Genomic DNA, 16,926 nt, shown 5'->3' with positions numbered 1-16,926 from the left:
TATATCTCATTTTTGCTATATCTTCTTTGGGAAAAATTACAAAATATTTACACTTTTATTTATAATTCAATAATCTATAAAAACTTGTTTTGATAGACTACTGTTGATTAGTGTCAGCAAAAATTAAAGGGACATTTTCATTAGATGTCTTCATTCAAATAATTTATCTGTGGTGGTAAAATAAGTAAGAAATTACCATATTGTGATAAATGTCAAATGGCTGTCAAATGGGTAATGAATGAATGCTGCTGACAATGTGCCGGATAACTTGACTGGCAGATCATTGACTTAAGGATATATTAGCAATTCAAATAACTATTTAGTGTCCAAATATCATCTCATAGCATTTTCTCAATAGAAGTAGGATATGTGTATTCTTTAACCCTAAAGTCTACTTTTGGTACTTTTGCTAATACTTTTGTTAGCATTTGCATACAACTTCGGTAGTTCCGAAGGTTACCATCAGTATTATATCGTCTTACCTTTACCTGTGAGGTAGAAGAGCCTACTTTTTATTTAAGGATCTGACTTTCTCAAGGTTAGGTGCCTTGTAATGATAGAACTGGAAACAGGTATTCTGACTTATTCATGCATATCCGTGTTGCCTTCCTTGTCCATGGTTACCTTTGCCAACTTAGAGAAATGACTACCTAGAGGCTTTGAAGCAGGATAATTATAAAAGTTATATATCAAATCATACTTTGATTATTACCCACTCTAGATCATTATATCATGACATTTTAGAGTTGAAGAGACTTAGGTATGATATAGTCCAAACTTCTTCTGGGAATCCCACGTTACTTATATAGTCAGATTTTTACCTTTGTGATCAGTCTATAAAAGTAATACACAGAATCCTGTGTGGGATTTTTTCTACCTATTAGGATGGTTCCCCTGGCCCCTTTATTTTTACTTGGAGAGAGATTTTAGAACTTCTGTCTGCTGTTTGGATGCCTGTCCAACCTACTTTCACAGGACAAAGGTTTTCCTTAGATCGCTGAGTTTCTGCAAAGGTTCTAGACAGAGCCAATGGATAAGGAGGAGCAAAGGAGAAGGCTGAGGCAGTGGGTCTTCACTCTGCCTCATCCCTGCTTGATCAATAGCTGTGCCACTATTATCCGTTCCAGTCCCTGAGCCCTCATGCAACAGTTTGCCCAGGGGGTTAAAAGAATTCCATTACTAAAAAAAATAAAATCTGAAAGTAGTTGCAGAGGATAAATAAATCCTTGACTCTTGATATAACTCATTCTGCAGTGGATCAGTAGCTTTTCTGTATGACTTTGGGCATGTTGCCCAACCTCTCTAGGCCTCAGTTGATGCATCCTAAAAATAGGTATTATAGATATTAAAAATAATACCTAGCTTATAATTGCATTGCAGATATTAGATGACACATCTATAACGCTTATAAAGTTTCCTGATATAACTAGTAGTTTTGCCATTATTGCTAAGTTTTGCTATCAGTCCTCCTTAGATAATTAAGCCACCTTGTTTTAACCAGATACCAGCAATAGTTTGTCTTAAAGGTGTTGGTTTCAGATTAGTAGTTTTGTTACTTCAAGCTAATGATAAATATAAAATGCTGGTATAAGAAAGTTGAAAGATCAGACAGGTAGCCAGGTAGGGCTGTCAAAGGATGCCAGAGAGTCAAATACAGATTCTTATATACTATCTTTATATATGTTTAAAGTTATATTTGTTATATTTGTTCATTATTTAGTGTCTGCCATTTTCCTGGCACTGCACCATGTACTGGGACTAGTTCAGTGGGAAAAAAGTGAAATAAATATATATGCAAGTTCTTTATCTATTAAGTTTTCTGTCTGCTGAGGGTTATTATAATAACTTCTTTTCAACTTTTCACAGCATGAATTGGGTACTTGTCCAAAATGTCATTTTTGATCTCTGTAAGACAACTATACTCTGTCTGCCTAGGAGAAATACCTTTGATGTCCAACAAAACATAATATGGATATCAATTATTGAGGGCCTAACCCCAACTAACTTTATATGTATTAGCTCACCTGATTCATGAATTTAACAAGTAGTAGACCATTGTTTTAGGTAATGAGGATAGAGTAGAGACATGGATCCTAAGATCTCATGGATTTTAGGAGGAGAAGAGAAATCATAAATAAATAATGATATAGTATGCCAAATAATGTTAAATGCTATAGAGAAAATTAACTTCCTGAAGACACATAAGGAGTATGTTGTGGGGAGGGAGGTTTGCAGTTTCAAGTAGGGTTGTCAGAGGGTGGCTCACCAAGATGACAACACTTGGGAAGGACTGAAGGAGATGAAGGGGAAACCCTGCAGATACCTGGGGAAGAGAGATTTTGTGCTGACTGAATGACAAATGTAAAGTTCCTGCAGCAAGAGGGAGTCTGGCATGTGTTTGAGCTGCAGGAAGGCCAGGCCTCTGTAGCAAGGGGAGAAAGAGGACGAGCAAGGGGAGAATGAAAGGGGAAAAGGAGAAGCCATCAAGGTTGTTTCTCAAACTTTGATGACATTTGTGTCACCTGAGGCTCTCTGTAGACTGTAGATTCTGATTCAGTAGCTCTCCCATAGGGTTTGGTTTCAGCTGATGCTGCTAGTCTGTAGACTTCACTTTGAGTGGTAAAGTTGCAAACAATTATGATGACTTCAGCTTCTTTTCGGAATGAGGTGGGAAGCCAGTGGAGAGCTTTGAACAGAATGACATGACCTCAATTACATTTTTTTAAATGTCATTCAGACTGCTGCTTGGAAAAATAAGTCTGATGGAGGAAACTTGGAAGGAGGGAGACTATTTTGGAGGCTATTGTATCAGAGTCAAGATTGTGTCCGAGTTGGAATCAGGTCAGATCTAAAATCCCTGATTTAAAAGCATTTAAACCACTGGTCCCCTGTTCAGCTACTTCTCTGTGTCCTTATCCAACAGAGCCTAAAGAGGCACAGACTACATGGATACCCTCATTTTACCACTATGAAGATTGAAAGTTGAAGAAGTTGATTGATTTTTCTAGAGTATCATATGTAGTAATTAGTGACAAAGGAGACACTTGCATAAAATTCCATTTTATTTATTTATTTATTCAAAATATAAATAATGGTTATTTTTACACAGTTGCATTTTGATAGAATGAATTTAGAAAGCTCAAATAATTTTAAATTTTCATAATATTGTTTAATCATTATGGATACTCATTTTAAGAGCTTTGAGGCATTATAACAATCTAGTATCTCTGGAATTATTAAAGAAAGAAAATTATGTTTATCATGATTTACATGTTGTCCTGTATAGCTAAGAATTGAAAAACAATTATCCTCACTAAGTGGTTCTTAACCTATTTTGTCAGAGAACCATTTGATAAATGTAACAAAAACTATAAACTTCTTTCCTTAAATACTAACATATTACAAAGATGTTCTTTTTTGGGAACTTCTTGGAATCGTTGAGGTGTAGATTATGCAAAACTGATATAAGGTGACCCATCTATCAGACTGAATATTTTAATAATTCAGTATATCTCTTCCTTACATGGTTGAGTAGGTTGTTAATATTTAAAAATATTATTCTGATTACTAGTCTTTTGTCACATGGTACCTGAACAAAAGGAAAATCAAGATGATGTTGTGATTTCCTCTTACTAGGCACCTCTTCCCTGAGGGTGCAGTAGAGCAGAAAAGTTGGCTCATGAAGGATAATTTGAGAGGCAGTGTGGCTAGGGAACTGAGATTGAATTATCGTAGTGCTACCATTCAGCATTTGCTCTTCTGTCCAGCTGTTATTATAACCTTACATACAGAGGAAAGGGTGGAATTAGAAATAACTAAGAGCCAGATCAATAAACTGTAGAAGAAAACAATGCCATCCAGATAAATGGTCCGAAACCCCCACATGTCAGAGAAGAAGAAATTGGAGGCAGAGTAGGAAGACTCTAGGCTTGCCTATTCTCATGAGCACAACTTGATAACTATCAAATCATCCTAACTACTCTAGAAATTGACCTGAAGACTGAAAGAACAAACTCCACAGCTAAAGGGAGGGAAGAGTCACACTGAAGAAGGTAGGACGTGTAGATACTTGGTTTAGGGAAGAGACAGATCAAATTGCAGGTGTGGCAGAGGAGAGGGGGCTATAGTCCCAGAGAAGGGCAAGAGAAAGAGAATCACAGAGTGGGGAAACACAAGGAGAACATTTCCCCAAAGCCATTGGCTTGAAAAATGAGAGAGGCTGAACTTCATGAGTTCTTGCAACCAGTGGGGCATAAAGTTTGGAGTTTTAAAGGTTAATAGGCTTCACTGGGATAGAACCCAGAAGGTACTGTGCTGCTCCTGGAGAGAAGGCAGGCAAACAATCGAGGGGCATACAGCGTGGAAACAGTGATCTGAAGAATGCCTAGGGCACACAACAGGGACATTATTTGCTCTTCTTGGAGCATGTCTCTGAGAGAGAGCACTCACATAGACACCTCTGAAACAAAGGAGCTGACTGGCCATTCCCCACCCCCACTGTCCCTTGGCATAAACACAGAGCAACCTATAGACACTGGCTACCTAAATTGCATATACCAAGCCCTACTCTGGCAGGACTGATCTTCTCAGTTAAGCTTGCCTCAGAGTCCCGGTGCAGTGGGCCCCTACCTCAGAAAGACCAGCACAAACCCCTACTCATACCATATATCTCCCAAGCAGAGAATTCTGCAGGGCTTGAGTTCTGGTGGAAGTGATGTCAAGTTTCATTTCATAAGCAGACCAAAGCACACCTGGTTAAAACTCACCGTATTCAAGCCAGGGATAAAATACTATCCACTGAAGGCAAGGAGAGCCTCTGAGGATGACTGGCATGAAGGATAGCTTAGATAAAAGACAACACCAGAACACATGCAGCATATACATGAGATACTCCCTGAAACCAGGACCTGGGCACTACATGATAGCTTATTCATGAGGCCATTACTTTCAGGAGCAGAAAACATAATTGGCTTTTCTAACACAGAGAAGAAGGCAGAGACTTAGAAAAAATTCAAAGGAAGCATTTATTGCAAAAGAAAAAACAAGATAAGAGATCTAAGTAAAACAGATATAAGTAATATACCTGATGGAGAATGTAAAAAAAGAATCATAAGGATACTCACTGGACTTGAGAAAAGAATAGAAAACATCAGTAAGACCCTTACAACAGAGATAAAAGAGTTAAAAAATAATCAGAGATGAAGAATGCAATAAACAAAATTGGAAACAGGCTTCTTGCAATGAACAGCAGGCTGGAAGAAACAGAGGAACAGATTAGTGACCTAGAAGACAATGGAAAATAATGAAGTGGAACAAAAGAGAGAAAGAAGAAGAATGGAACATGAGAATATGCTTAGGGAACTTGGGGACTCCATCAAACATAACATTCATATTATAGGAGTCTCTGAAGAAGAGGAGAGAGAAAGGGGGCAGAAAATTTATTTGAGGAAATAATAACTGAAAACTTCCCTAATTTGCAGAAGGAAACAGACATCTAGATCCAGGAGGCACAGAGAATGCCCATCAGAATCAACAAAAGCAGGCCAACACCGAGACTTATTGCAATTAAATTTGCAAAATATAGTGATAAAGAAAAAAAAGGCAGAAAGACAAAACAGGTCTTTAACTTACAAGGGAAGATCCATAAGGCTAGTTGCAGATTTCTCAACAGAAACTTGGCAAGCCAGAAGAGAGTGGCATGATACATTCAAAGTGCTGAATGGGAAAAATCTATAGCCAAGAGTACTCTAACCAGTAACGCCATCATTCAGAATAGAAGGTGAGATAAAGTTTCCCAGATAAATAAGAACTGAAAGAATTCATGACCAGACCTTCAAGGAATATTAGGGACTCTTTTAGTGCAAAGGAGACCAAAAGTAACAAAGACAAGAAAAGATCAAAGAAATGTCTGGAAACAATGACAAAACAAGGATAAAATGACAATAAACAGATATCTGTCAATAATTACTTTGAATGTAAGTGTACTAAGCAATAAAAATACATAGGGTATCAGAATATATTAAAAAATCCATCTATATGCTGCCTCTAATAGATTCATTTTAGACCTATTGACACAGATTGAAAAGTGAGGGATAGAGAAACATTTATCATGCAAATTGATATAAAAAGAAAGCCAGAGTAGCAATACTTATATCAGACAAACTAGACTTTATTTTATTTATTTTATTTTTTTTTAAAGATTTTATTTATTTATTTGACAGAGAGAGATCACAGGTAGGTAGAGAGACTGGCAGAGAGAGAGAGAGAGTGGGAAGCAGGCTCCCTGCTGAGCAGAGAGCCCGATGTGGGACTCGATCCCAGGACTCTGAGATCATGACCTGAGCCGAAGGCAGCGGCTTAACCCACTGAGCCACCCAGGTACCCCAAACTAGACTTTAAAATGAAGACTATAACAAGTAACAAAAAAAGGATACTATCTCATAATAAAGGGGACAATCCAACAAGAAGATCTAATAATTGTAAAAATTTATGTGCTCAACATGAAGCATCCAAATACATAAAACAATAACAAACATAAAGGAATTGATGATAATACAATAAGAGTAGGGGACTTTGACATTCCACTTACATCAATGGACAGATCATCTAAACAGAAAATAAATACAGAAACAATGACTTTGAATGACACACTGAACCAGATGCACTTAACAAATACATTCAGAACATTTGATTCTAAAACAAAAAAATACACATTCTTTCCAAGTGCAAATAGAACATTTTTCAGAATAGATCACATAATTTGTCACAAATTAGGCCTCAACAAATACAAAAAGATTGAAATCATTCCATGCACCTTTTCTGACCACAACACTATGAAATTAGAGGTCAACCACAAGAAAAAATCTGGAAAGACCAAAAATACATGGAGGTTAAATGACATACTACTAAACAATGAATGGGTCAACCAGAAAACCAAAACAGTAATGAAAAATGCACCAAAAGAAATGAAAATGAAAACAAAACTGTCCAAAACTTTTGGGGTGTGGCAAAAGTTATTCTAAGATGGAAGTATAGAGCAGTAAAGCCCTACCTCAAGAAGCAAGAAAAATCTCAAACAACCTAACCTTATACCTAAAGGAGCTAGAAAAAGAACAATAAATGAAGCCTAATGCCAGAAGAATGAGGGAAATAACAGCAGAAATAAATGATACAGAAACTAATAAAAGGAAAAAAAAACAATACAACAGATCAATGAAATCAGGAGCTGGTTCTTTGACAAAATGAATTAATATTAATAAACCTCTAGCCAGACTTCTCAAAGTAGAAAAGAGAAAGGACCCAAATAAATAAAATCACAAAGGAGAGGGCCACCTGTGTGGCTCAGTTGGTGAATTGGGTAAGTGTCTGCCTTTGGCTCAGGTCATGACTTTAGGGTCCTAGGAACGAGCTCTGCATCGGGCTCCCTGGTCAGTAAGAAGTCTGGTTCTTCCCTTCCTCTCCCTCTCACTTGTGTGTGAACTCTCTCTCTCTCTAATAAATAAAATATATTTTTTTTAAAAAATCACAAAAGAGAGAGGAGAAATAACCAACACCACAGAAATATAAACAATTACAAGAGAATATTATAAAAAACTGTATGCCACAAATTGAACAATCTAGAAGTAGATAAATTCCTAGAAACATATAAATCACCAAAACTGAAACAATAAGAAATGGAAAACTTGAATAGACCTATGATCAGCTAAGATACTGAATCAGTAATCAAAAACCACTAAACAAACAAAAATCCAGGGCCAAATGGCTTCACAGGGGATTTCTAAGGAACATTTAAAGAAGAGTTAATACCTATTCTTCTCAAACTGTTCCAAAAAACAGAAAAGGAAGGAAAACGTCCAAATTCATTCTATTAGGCTAGCATTTCCCTGATATCAAACCAGATCAAGACTTCACTAAAAAAGAGAACTACTGGCCAATAACCCTAATGAACATGGATGCAAAAATTCTCAATAGAATACTAGCAATCAGAATCCAACAATACATTAAAAAAATTATTCACCACAATCAGGTGGGATTTATTCCTGGGTTTCAAGAGTGATTCAATATTCAGAAATCAATCAGTGTGATACACCACATTAATAAAAGAAGGGATGAAAACCAAGCAGATGCAAAAAAAAGCATTTGTCAAAGTGTAACACCCATTCATGATAAAAATCCTCAGCAAAGTAGGTTTAGAGGGGACATACCTCAACATAATAAAGGCCATCTGTGAAAAATCCACAGCTTATATAATCCTCAGTGGAGAAAAACTGAGGGCTTTCCTCTATGGTCATGAACAAGACAGGGATATCCTTTCCCATCACTTTTATTCACTATGGTACTAGGACTCCTAGCCACATCAGTCAGACAACAACAACAATAATAAAAATAAAAAGCATGCAACTCATCAAGGAGGAAGTCAAACTTCTGCTATTTGCAGATGACACGACACTCCAAACGGAAAGCCTGAAAGACTACACACACACACACACACACACACACACACACAAAACAACAAACAAACAAACAAAAACCCTACTAGAACCAATAAATGAATAAACAAAAAGTGGCAGGATAAAAAATGTACAGAAATCTGTTGTATTTCTGTTCATCAATAATAAAATGGCAGTAAGAGAGTTTAAGGAATCAATCCCATGTACAATTGCACCAAAAATAGTAAGATATGTAGGAATAAACCTAACCAAAGAGGTGAAAGACCTATACTCTAAAAATTATAAAACACTGATGAAAGAAATTAAATATGACACAAATAAATGAAAAGACATTACATCCTCATAGATTAGAAGAACAAATTGTTAAAAATATCTATACTGCCCAAAGCAATCTACACATTTAATGCAGTCCCTATCAAAATACCACCAGCAATTTTCACAGAGCAAGAATAAACAATCCTAAAATTTGAAGGGACCACAAATGACCCCAAAGAGTCAGTTATTTATATATATATATGTGTATATACGTATACACATATGTATACATATATATATAACGAAACTATAGTGATCAAGATAGTATTGTTACCAGCACAAAAATAGACAGATCAATGAAACGGAATTGAAAACCCCGAAATGAACCCACAACTATATGGCCAACTAATGTTTGACAAAGCAGAAAGGAATATCCAATGAGAATAAGACAATGTCTTCAGTAAATGGTGTTGGGAAAACTGGACAGCAACATGCAAAAGAAAGAAACTGGACTTACACCATACACAAAAATAAACTCAAAGTGGATGAAAGACCTAAATGTGAGTGAGATCTAAAACCAGAAAAATCCTAGAGGCGAACACAAGTGATGGGATTAAGGAGTGCACTTGTGATAATCACCTGATGTTTCAGTAAGTGTGGAATCACTATATTGTATACTTGATATACAATACTAATATTGCACTGCATATTAACTAACTGGGATTTAAATAAAAAATCCCCAAACCCCGCATATCATCATCAATTCTCTAGTATCAGCAATGCAGTTGTTCTACTAAATTTACAACTCTAAAACCACTATGCAAGACCTAGTTCTTAAATAGTTCTTAAATTATTTCTTTTATGCTAACTTAAAGATAATCATGATTTTATCAAGTGTTGGATATTTTTTTCATCAGGATTGTACAGGTGATTTAGGATCATTATTTTTACATTAAAAGGAACCTTTGTTATTGATTCTTCTTTTGTTTTCTTTTACCACACCGGGTAATTGGTTTGGATCTAGTTGAAATAACCAGTGAACCAGACTTCCTGGCAGAGTTTCTGGCTATCTCTTCAGGTCGTTGCTGTTAATTGCTGTTTCAGTTTTAGTGATTCAGGTAGCTGCAAACTCAAACAGGTGCCCTAATAAGTCATATAGTGTCCATATAATATTTTTAACATGATGTTAAGTGAATCTGTAGTAAAGAAAATATTCTTTTTGTACAGGCACAGATATGAAAAGTATTCTCCTTTCTCTAATTCTACTCTCAGCCTCTCTCTATGTCTCTTGGAGTCGGACAGTCAATTACCTCTCTCGGTTATAGAAAAACCACAATCCAAAAGAAATGATGGTAAGATGATTTTTTTTTTTTTTACTTGACTAAAAAGCTAAAAAAAAAAAAAAAAAAGACTTTTTGTGTGCTTTAGGATGGACAAAAATTTCTGTGATTTTTTTTTCTGTTAAAAGCTTTATCATTTAAATCGCGATATTATAGTGCCATAATAGGGTTGCCGGGGGGAGGGGGTTTGGGAGAAGGGGGTGGGATTATGGACATTGGGGAGGGTATGTGATTTGGTGAGTGCTGTGAAGTGTGTAAACCTGGTGATTCACAGACCTGTACCCCTGGGGATAAAAATATATGTTTATAAAAAATAAAAAATTAAAAAAAAAAAAAAAAAATTCCTAGAATATAAGGCAGTATATGATGAGATCCTAAAAGAATATGCAGAGATTCAAATCTTATGGAAAGGGCCATTAATTACCAGTGATTGAGAAAAGCTCATTAGGAACGATTATTTCCAATTAGGAACGATTAGTTCCTAATAAGGTGGGCCATCAAATCAGGATAAAACTAACTTGGCACATGACAGATCTCAGTCCATTGCTGCACTACGAAAGAAATATATTTTTCCACCAGATCTCAATAGAAAATCTGTGTGCAGCCCCTTTTCATCAGAATGACAAAAATTTAATCTCAATTTGTCCCTAACTTCACCCTTTTTCCCAGGGGTGGCTTACATTCTGGGGAGCTTACATAATAGCAAAGGGGTGGTCGTGGGAGGGGCCTCTTGGTGTTATCAGTCCCCTGTCAACTTAGATATTTAAAATCCCTCCGGCCACAGTATGTGGTCATACATGTCACATTAGTGCCACCCCGTGTCTACCTTTATGTCCTTTTTAGCACAACTCTCTCTGATGCAGAGGCGACAGTCTTAGAAACTCAGAAATAGTTCTATTTTCCACACAAGACAGGATGCAGGGAATTTTGTTAGAATGTCTAGAGTTCCATATGGCATATTCTATAGCAATGCATTCTGTGAGCCACCCATGGGAACATGGGAATCATCCAGAAACCCTCTGAGGAGTCCAAAGCAGGAGAGTTTAGCCACAATGTACAACTGTCTCATCTTTGGGGTCTTGATACCTTCCTGGGCTCTATATGCCCATGGTAGCACAGGTTCTCCCTGCTCATGGAGTCCACACCATCTACCCACAGGTGTCTGCCCTGTGTCTAGGATGCTAATGAGGCAGGAGCTCCAGTGTCCTCTCTCTACTGCCCTTCAGCACTGACATGCTCTATGCTTCCTCTTCATCAATCCAATCTCCTTCCCTGCGCCTAGCCTCCGGATTGATTTCTGTATAGGCAGCGGGAAGCTTCTCTTTTGTCTACCTGCTAGTCATGCCAATCTTTTATCTATAGCATTAAACCTTTTGTTTCCCCTGATATCCTGACCAGTGCTTCTTTTTTAGATGTGTTTTTCCTGAGCACTGAACACGTGAGGTCTTGTTATTTGAATGAAGGGAAGGGCCAGAGGATTAAAGAAAATCTAGAAATTTGAAGGGACAAAGTATGGAAGATGTAATCATGAAAAAGTTTACCCCATCCTGCTGTATGAAAAGAAGCAGAAAAGCACACTGGAAGGAGGAGAGTCTAAGAGGAGGACTTGCACTTTCATCTCTACATGTGTACAGTCACTGAAGAGATTTTTTGTTTTTGATAATCATGGAAGATGTGATACAAATGGCAATTCAACTACTTAGGAAATATTTAAACCTTTAATGTTAAGAGAAACAGGGTTAAAGGCGAGAATTAAAATGTTTTTAATGGGAAGAGAGACAAGTTATTAGACAGGTATATAATATAAGACTCACAACTCCATCTCTTTCTTTCATTTAAATGAGGTCTTGCTCCCTTAAAGCCATAGACCTATGTGGACATCAGACATAGTGGACACAAAGTTCATCCTAAAAATGATAGTGGGGTAAATATAGGGCTCTTCTCAAAAATGCTCCACCTACAACTCCCATCTCCCCACAATACTGGAAAGTAGAGCTGTCTGACAGAACTCTCTGCAACGGTGGAAACGTTCTGTATCTATGCTGTTCGATACAGCAGCCATTAGCCACTTGTCATTATTGAGTACTGTAATACAGCTAGTGTGACTGAAGAATGGAATTTTTAACTTTCTATAACTTTAATTAATTTACACTTCAGTAGCCACATGTGCTGTGTGGTTACTATACTGGAAAGCATAGATCTAAGATGTCTTCCCCTATCTATAAGACTTCCCTACAAACAAGCTTCTTGGGATCACAAAAATGTTAAGGGTAGAATTGAAGTAGAATCAGTTTTTCCAGAAAAGGAATTCACATTATATTTAGGGGGTGGGTAGACTGGAAATCCACAGAAGATTAAAGAAGAAATGCTTCATCACTTGGCTACATTTTCAGAAGAGACAGAGTTAGAAGCAACAAAACTACACAGTAGCTTTATCGGTCACACAATCTGACTCATCTGCACGAAAGGATTCACCTCAGTTCTAAATAACCATATTTTACTTTCAAAATTTACTTTAAGGGCTACTGAAGAGTGGAAATAACTCTCACCTCATAGGATTATAGGAGAATTTAACTTTAAAAATGCCTGCCAATCACTTAGCCCAGTGTCTGACAGAAAAATAGCACTCAGAAGTGGTGATTGTCAGAGATAGAAAGTATTATCTCTTTTATTAAAGTGATTAAACTCTTCAAAGTGTATTTCATTTGTGATATGGGACTTAATTCTCCAGCTTCACATGATTATATCAAGACATGTCTTCTACAAAAGCATTTAAAAGTTGTTAGCTTTGAATTTCATTCTAAGAATACTGATGAAAGGTTCTTTATGTTGGAATAGTTACTAAAGCATATAAGGTTTTAAAATTTTATGTGAATTTTATTTCCTAAACCTGAGCCCTAAAAAATCATTATTTGTTGTCAAGCAGTTGTGATGCTGCCTGAAGTTGAAGTATTACCCATATAAAATTTTGAATTGCAGGTACAAGTTGGTCAGCAGTAACATTGCAAGTGATTTCTGTTGAAAAATAGAAAAGTTTAAAGATTAAGAAGAGAAAACCCTTCATTCAAAATTGTGTGTTTTGTCCCAGACAGGATATTGAATGTTATAGTAGCATAGGAATTCAAAGAACTCAGTGTAAATAAAAATAAGAAAGAGAAGAGAAAATTAGAAACAAGGCGTCAGAAAGAAAAATCAAAGGAGTTACTTGATCAAAATCTCTGAGGGATTTACCCTACCTAAAACACTGAAGCTTAAATATTTTCCAATCTTGGTTTGACTCCTATCAAATTATGTCTGTTGAAAATTTCACTTTTACATCCTAATCCAATTTTACTACAGCTTGTAGAAATGCAGAATAAATATTTAACTTCAATACTGATCTAATTTCATTCCTCTTGTTTGCTTTCCTTTCAAGAATGTGAAATGGATGCCAGCTCTTCCATGTGGGTTTATGTTTTCCTGGGGAACCTTCTTCGTGGAATTGGGGAAACTCCGATTCAGCCTCTAGGCATCGCCTACCTTGATGATTTTGCCAGTGAAGACAATTCTGCTTTCTATATTGGTAAGACCTACCTCATTTATCTTCTGAGAACGCAGAGTACCCAGTTTTCTTGACTCCGCTCCAAACTAAATAGGGCATGGAAGGTTTTATCCTTCAGATTCTGTTCCTTTACTGAGTTCACATGTTCAGAGGTCCACACTGAGGATTTGGATGATGAAGAAACTCAAATTAGAAGGACCTATTGCATTAGGGAAAGAATATCAGGTTAAAAAGAAATAACTGGAAGATGGACTGCCATGATATATGACTTCATGCAAATATTTTCATGAACTTCAGATTTCATAGGTTCTTTTTTACTGGGTTAACTGTACTACTGAACTACCTAGGTATCATTTATATTCATTTTTTATTTTGTTTCCAGAGCCCTAGGAACTACTTCCCATCTTTTAAACCCTATTTAAAGCATTTTCTTCCTAGGATGGGGCAAGGAATTTTGAGATCTCAATAGCAGGCATGAATGGATAAAAACACAGGAAGGATGAGAGCAAGGCCTGAGGCGAACCCATGCCTGGAACAGGTGCCAGTAGATAGACTAGCAGCTAAAATCACACACACACATGCACACACACATATGCACACACACACAATAGAGCAAACTCTAATTCCAAGGCCAGGTGCATCTAAGCAGCATTTATTGAGTGCCTCTTATGTCTTGGAAACTAAATTTTTCTCCATTTCACATATCAGCCTTGATTTCTTGGGGTTCTAATCTTTTGAGGTGCTGGCCTTCAAGGCATAGAGGACAAGATTTAAATTCACTGAGAGGGACTGCAACCAGCCCTACAGTACAGTTCTTCCCTGGCCATGCGTGCAGAACTCCAGAGGGCTCTCCTTACAGTCAGGCGAGCTGTAATTAAAAACAGGTTACCTGCTCTAATGGAACACTGCAGTGTAAGTCAGGACCTGGCACAGAAGCTCCATCACATGGGCTAGACAGTTACTCTGGGGACTGGAAGAAAAATTGCAAGCCAAGAGATGCATGCAGGTGTCCAGGTGTCCCTTCCTTGCTCTCTCTCTCTCTCTTCATTCTTCTCTTCTCTTCGGGAAAGGATCTGTTCATTGCCATTGACTCTTTTTCTTAAATTAATCTGCCAGGGATACGTGTGCGAGAAGTTCTGTGGTGACATGAAAGGCAGATGGGACATACTTTGCCAGGAAGAGCTACCTTTCTGGTAACCAGAAATGGTGTTTTTCAAGTAATCTGCTCCCATCTCCTATTAATGCAGCCCAGGCTGGTCATGATTGTTCCAAAGAGCACCCCTCTGCACTCCCAGGTCTGACTGGTTGTGTTCATGGATCTGTTCCCACAGACGGTCCCACAGACTCTCTGAATGCATGCACTTTTGCACTAAGATGGAAAAAAATCAATTTTAATGTTAAAAGGACTCAGCACTTAACCAACCATAGAAAGTTTTTGAAAGACTGTCAAAATAGTATAATTCTGATTTTTTTTTTAAACCAGTAGGGGAAATCTAATTCTAAGGAGTAAAGTTTTCTCCATTTGGGGGAAATTAACTTCTTCAGAATCCTGGTGTTATTTCCTTACTAAGAGGCAATTAACGCCTTCCACATGTTCATTCTTCTTCCAAAGCTGAGAAGGACTTATTTCATGATTCAATAAGGTTGAAAAATGGACAAATTAAGCACAGTTAAGTGAAGAGTTGATGAGATATTTTCAGCTACTAACTGGATCTCACTCCTATTTCTTGTTTAAAAATTATTAATTTACAAAAGTGGAAAAATGCCACTTCTCTTCCTTTTTCTTTTCTTTTTTTTTTTTTTTTTTGGATGCAGGGTGTGTGCAGACGGTTGCAATTATAGGACCGATCTTTGGCTTCCTGCTAGGCTCACTATGCGCCAAACTGTATGTTGACATTGGCTTTGTAAACCTAGGTAAGGAAGTTTATTTTTATTTATTTATTTATTTTAGTCACTGAACATTTTTAATGGGGATGGTGTAGAAAATATCAAATTCCCTTTTTATAAAGTGACAGGATGGCAATCTTTCATAAAACGAAAATAATCCACTGAAAATTGGTCATTGATATAATCACTGCATGCATTAATAAATGGAATATGAAAAATAGGCAGTGGTTAGAACTGGATGACCCATGGTTTGTTATTCAGATGTATCCCTTTCCACTTCTGGTTTGCCACTTCAAGTGAATTCCAGCATAGTTAAGACTAAAAACTGTGGCCTCTTGTTGGTTCAGGTGTAGCAACATGACAGTCACATCAGTTGATAATGTATTTTGTAGATTTGCCAGGCAGACCAAGAATTGAAAGTCTTCTGGCAACCAAAATAATGTTCTTTACTATACAGATCTTTTTCAGATGGAGGCAGATTAGAGTAAGGCTACCTTATTCTCTGGGAGAGTGCTTGTGGAGGGAACAAATGGGGGACCTCATCTTTCCATGCTATTAATGTGTTTCTTTCTTGTGAGATGTACCTCCTAGATGTGGACATCACTACATCACTTTTCTTCCTTTTTTAAGAATTTCAAGAAAGCAGAAACAGGAAAACAGGTTTCATTTTTTTTAAATTCTGAAACTGCATTTTGAGGTCCACATGTGTTAAAGTTAAATGCAAAACTCTTGCGCCAGTTTTTCTTTTTTATCAAATAAACTGCAAGATACATTCCAAAAATTTTATTTATTCATTCATTTATTTATTCATTAACCTCATTAATTTTGCATCTATTCTATCCCAGGTGCTGTTCTACCACAAAATGGTGAATACAATAGTAGTTGAGTGCTTGACTTCCCGAGGTTTTGAAATCCACTCATGGAGATTGATTCAGATAAGAAGGCATAGGTGTGATGAGTGTTGCAGAGGGAAGTTGTTAAGGGGAAGAAATGAAGATGCGATGATGAGCCAGTGTGAACATTTTACCAAGTATAATGTGGCAATTGAGCCTAGTCGTCATAGGACATGTGTTTAGTTCATTGTTCTCACGGAGTATAGTGGAGGTAGATCTATCATAAGTTTTATGGTTCTTATATAGAAAAAAAAAAAAACCACTTGATTTGGTTAAAAAACAAAACTTCATCACCACTTACCTTTTTGTCAAATAAGAAATGGTATCAAAAATAAAGTTTTGCTGATGAATAAGATGTTGACATTTTATTTATATATACAAATCTTGCCTTCAGACCTAGAGTAGCTCTGGAGTATTACAGTCATTTAGTGAGTAACACTGAGTGTTTAGACTAGACTGGCACCAGTCTTTCTTTGAGAAAAATCTTGGACAGACATTCAATATGTGGACCAGATGCAAGGGTTGCTGTTGGGGGGTAGCCGGCAGAAGGCTTGGAGCCC

The 16,926-nt window shown here is 36.9% G+C and overlaps 1 protein-coding gene across 1 annotated transcript in view; it reads left to right on the top strand.

The window, feature by feature from the left end:
• SLCO1C1 (solute carrier organic anion transporter family member 1C1) overlaps positions 1-16,926 on the top strand; it is a 61,174-nt gene that overhangs the window by 17,318 nt on the left and 26,930 nt on the right. The window contains exons 5-7 of the mRNA XM_004755726.3: positions 9,933-10,057; positions 13,461-13,607; positions 15,402-15,500. Coding sequence (XP_004755783.1) covers positions 9,933-10,057; positions 13,461-13,607; positions 15,402-15,500 — 371 coding nt within the window. The remainder of the gene's footprint in view (positions 1-9,932; positions 10,058-13,460; positions 13,608-15,401; positions 15,501-16,926) is intronic.

Source organism: Mustela putorius, unplaced genomic scaffold, assembly GCF_011764305.1.
Source record: "Mustela putorius furo isolate JIRA1106 unplaced genomic scaffold, ASM1176430v1.1 tig00537227_pilon_pilon_pilon, whole genome shotgun sequence".
Classification (NCBI taxonomy): Eukaryota; Metazoa; Chordata; class Mammalia; order Carnivora; family Mustelidae; genus Mustela; species Mustela putorius.
The sequence above is the reverse complement of the archived record's forward strand: the minus strand, read 5'-3'. Positions and strand labels throughout refer to the sequence as shown.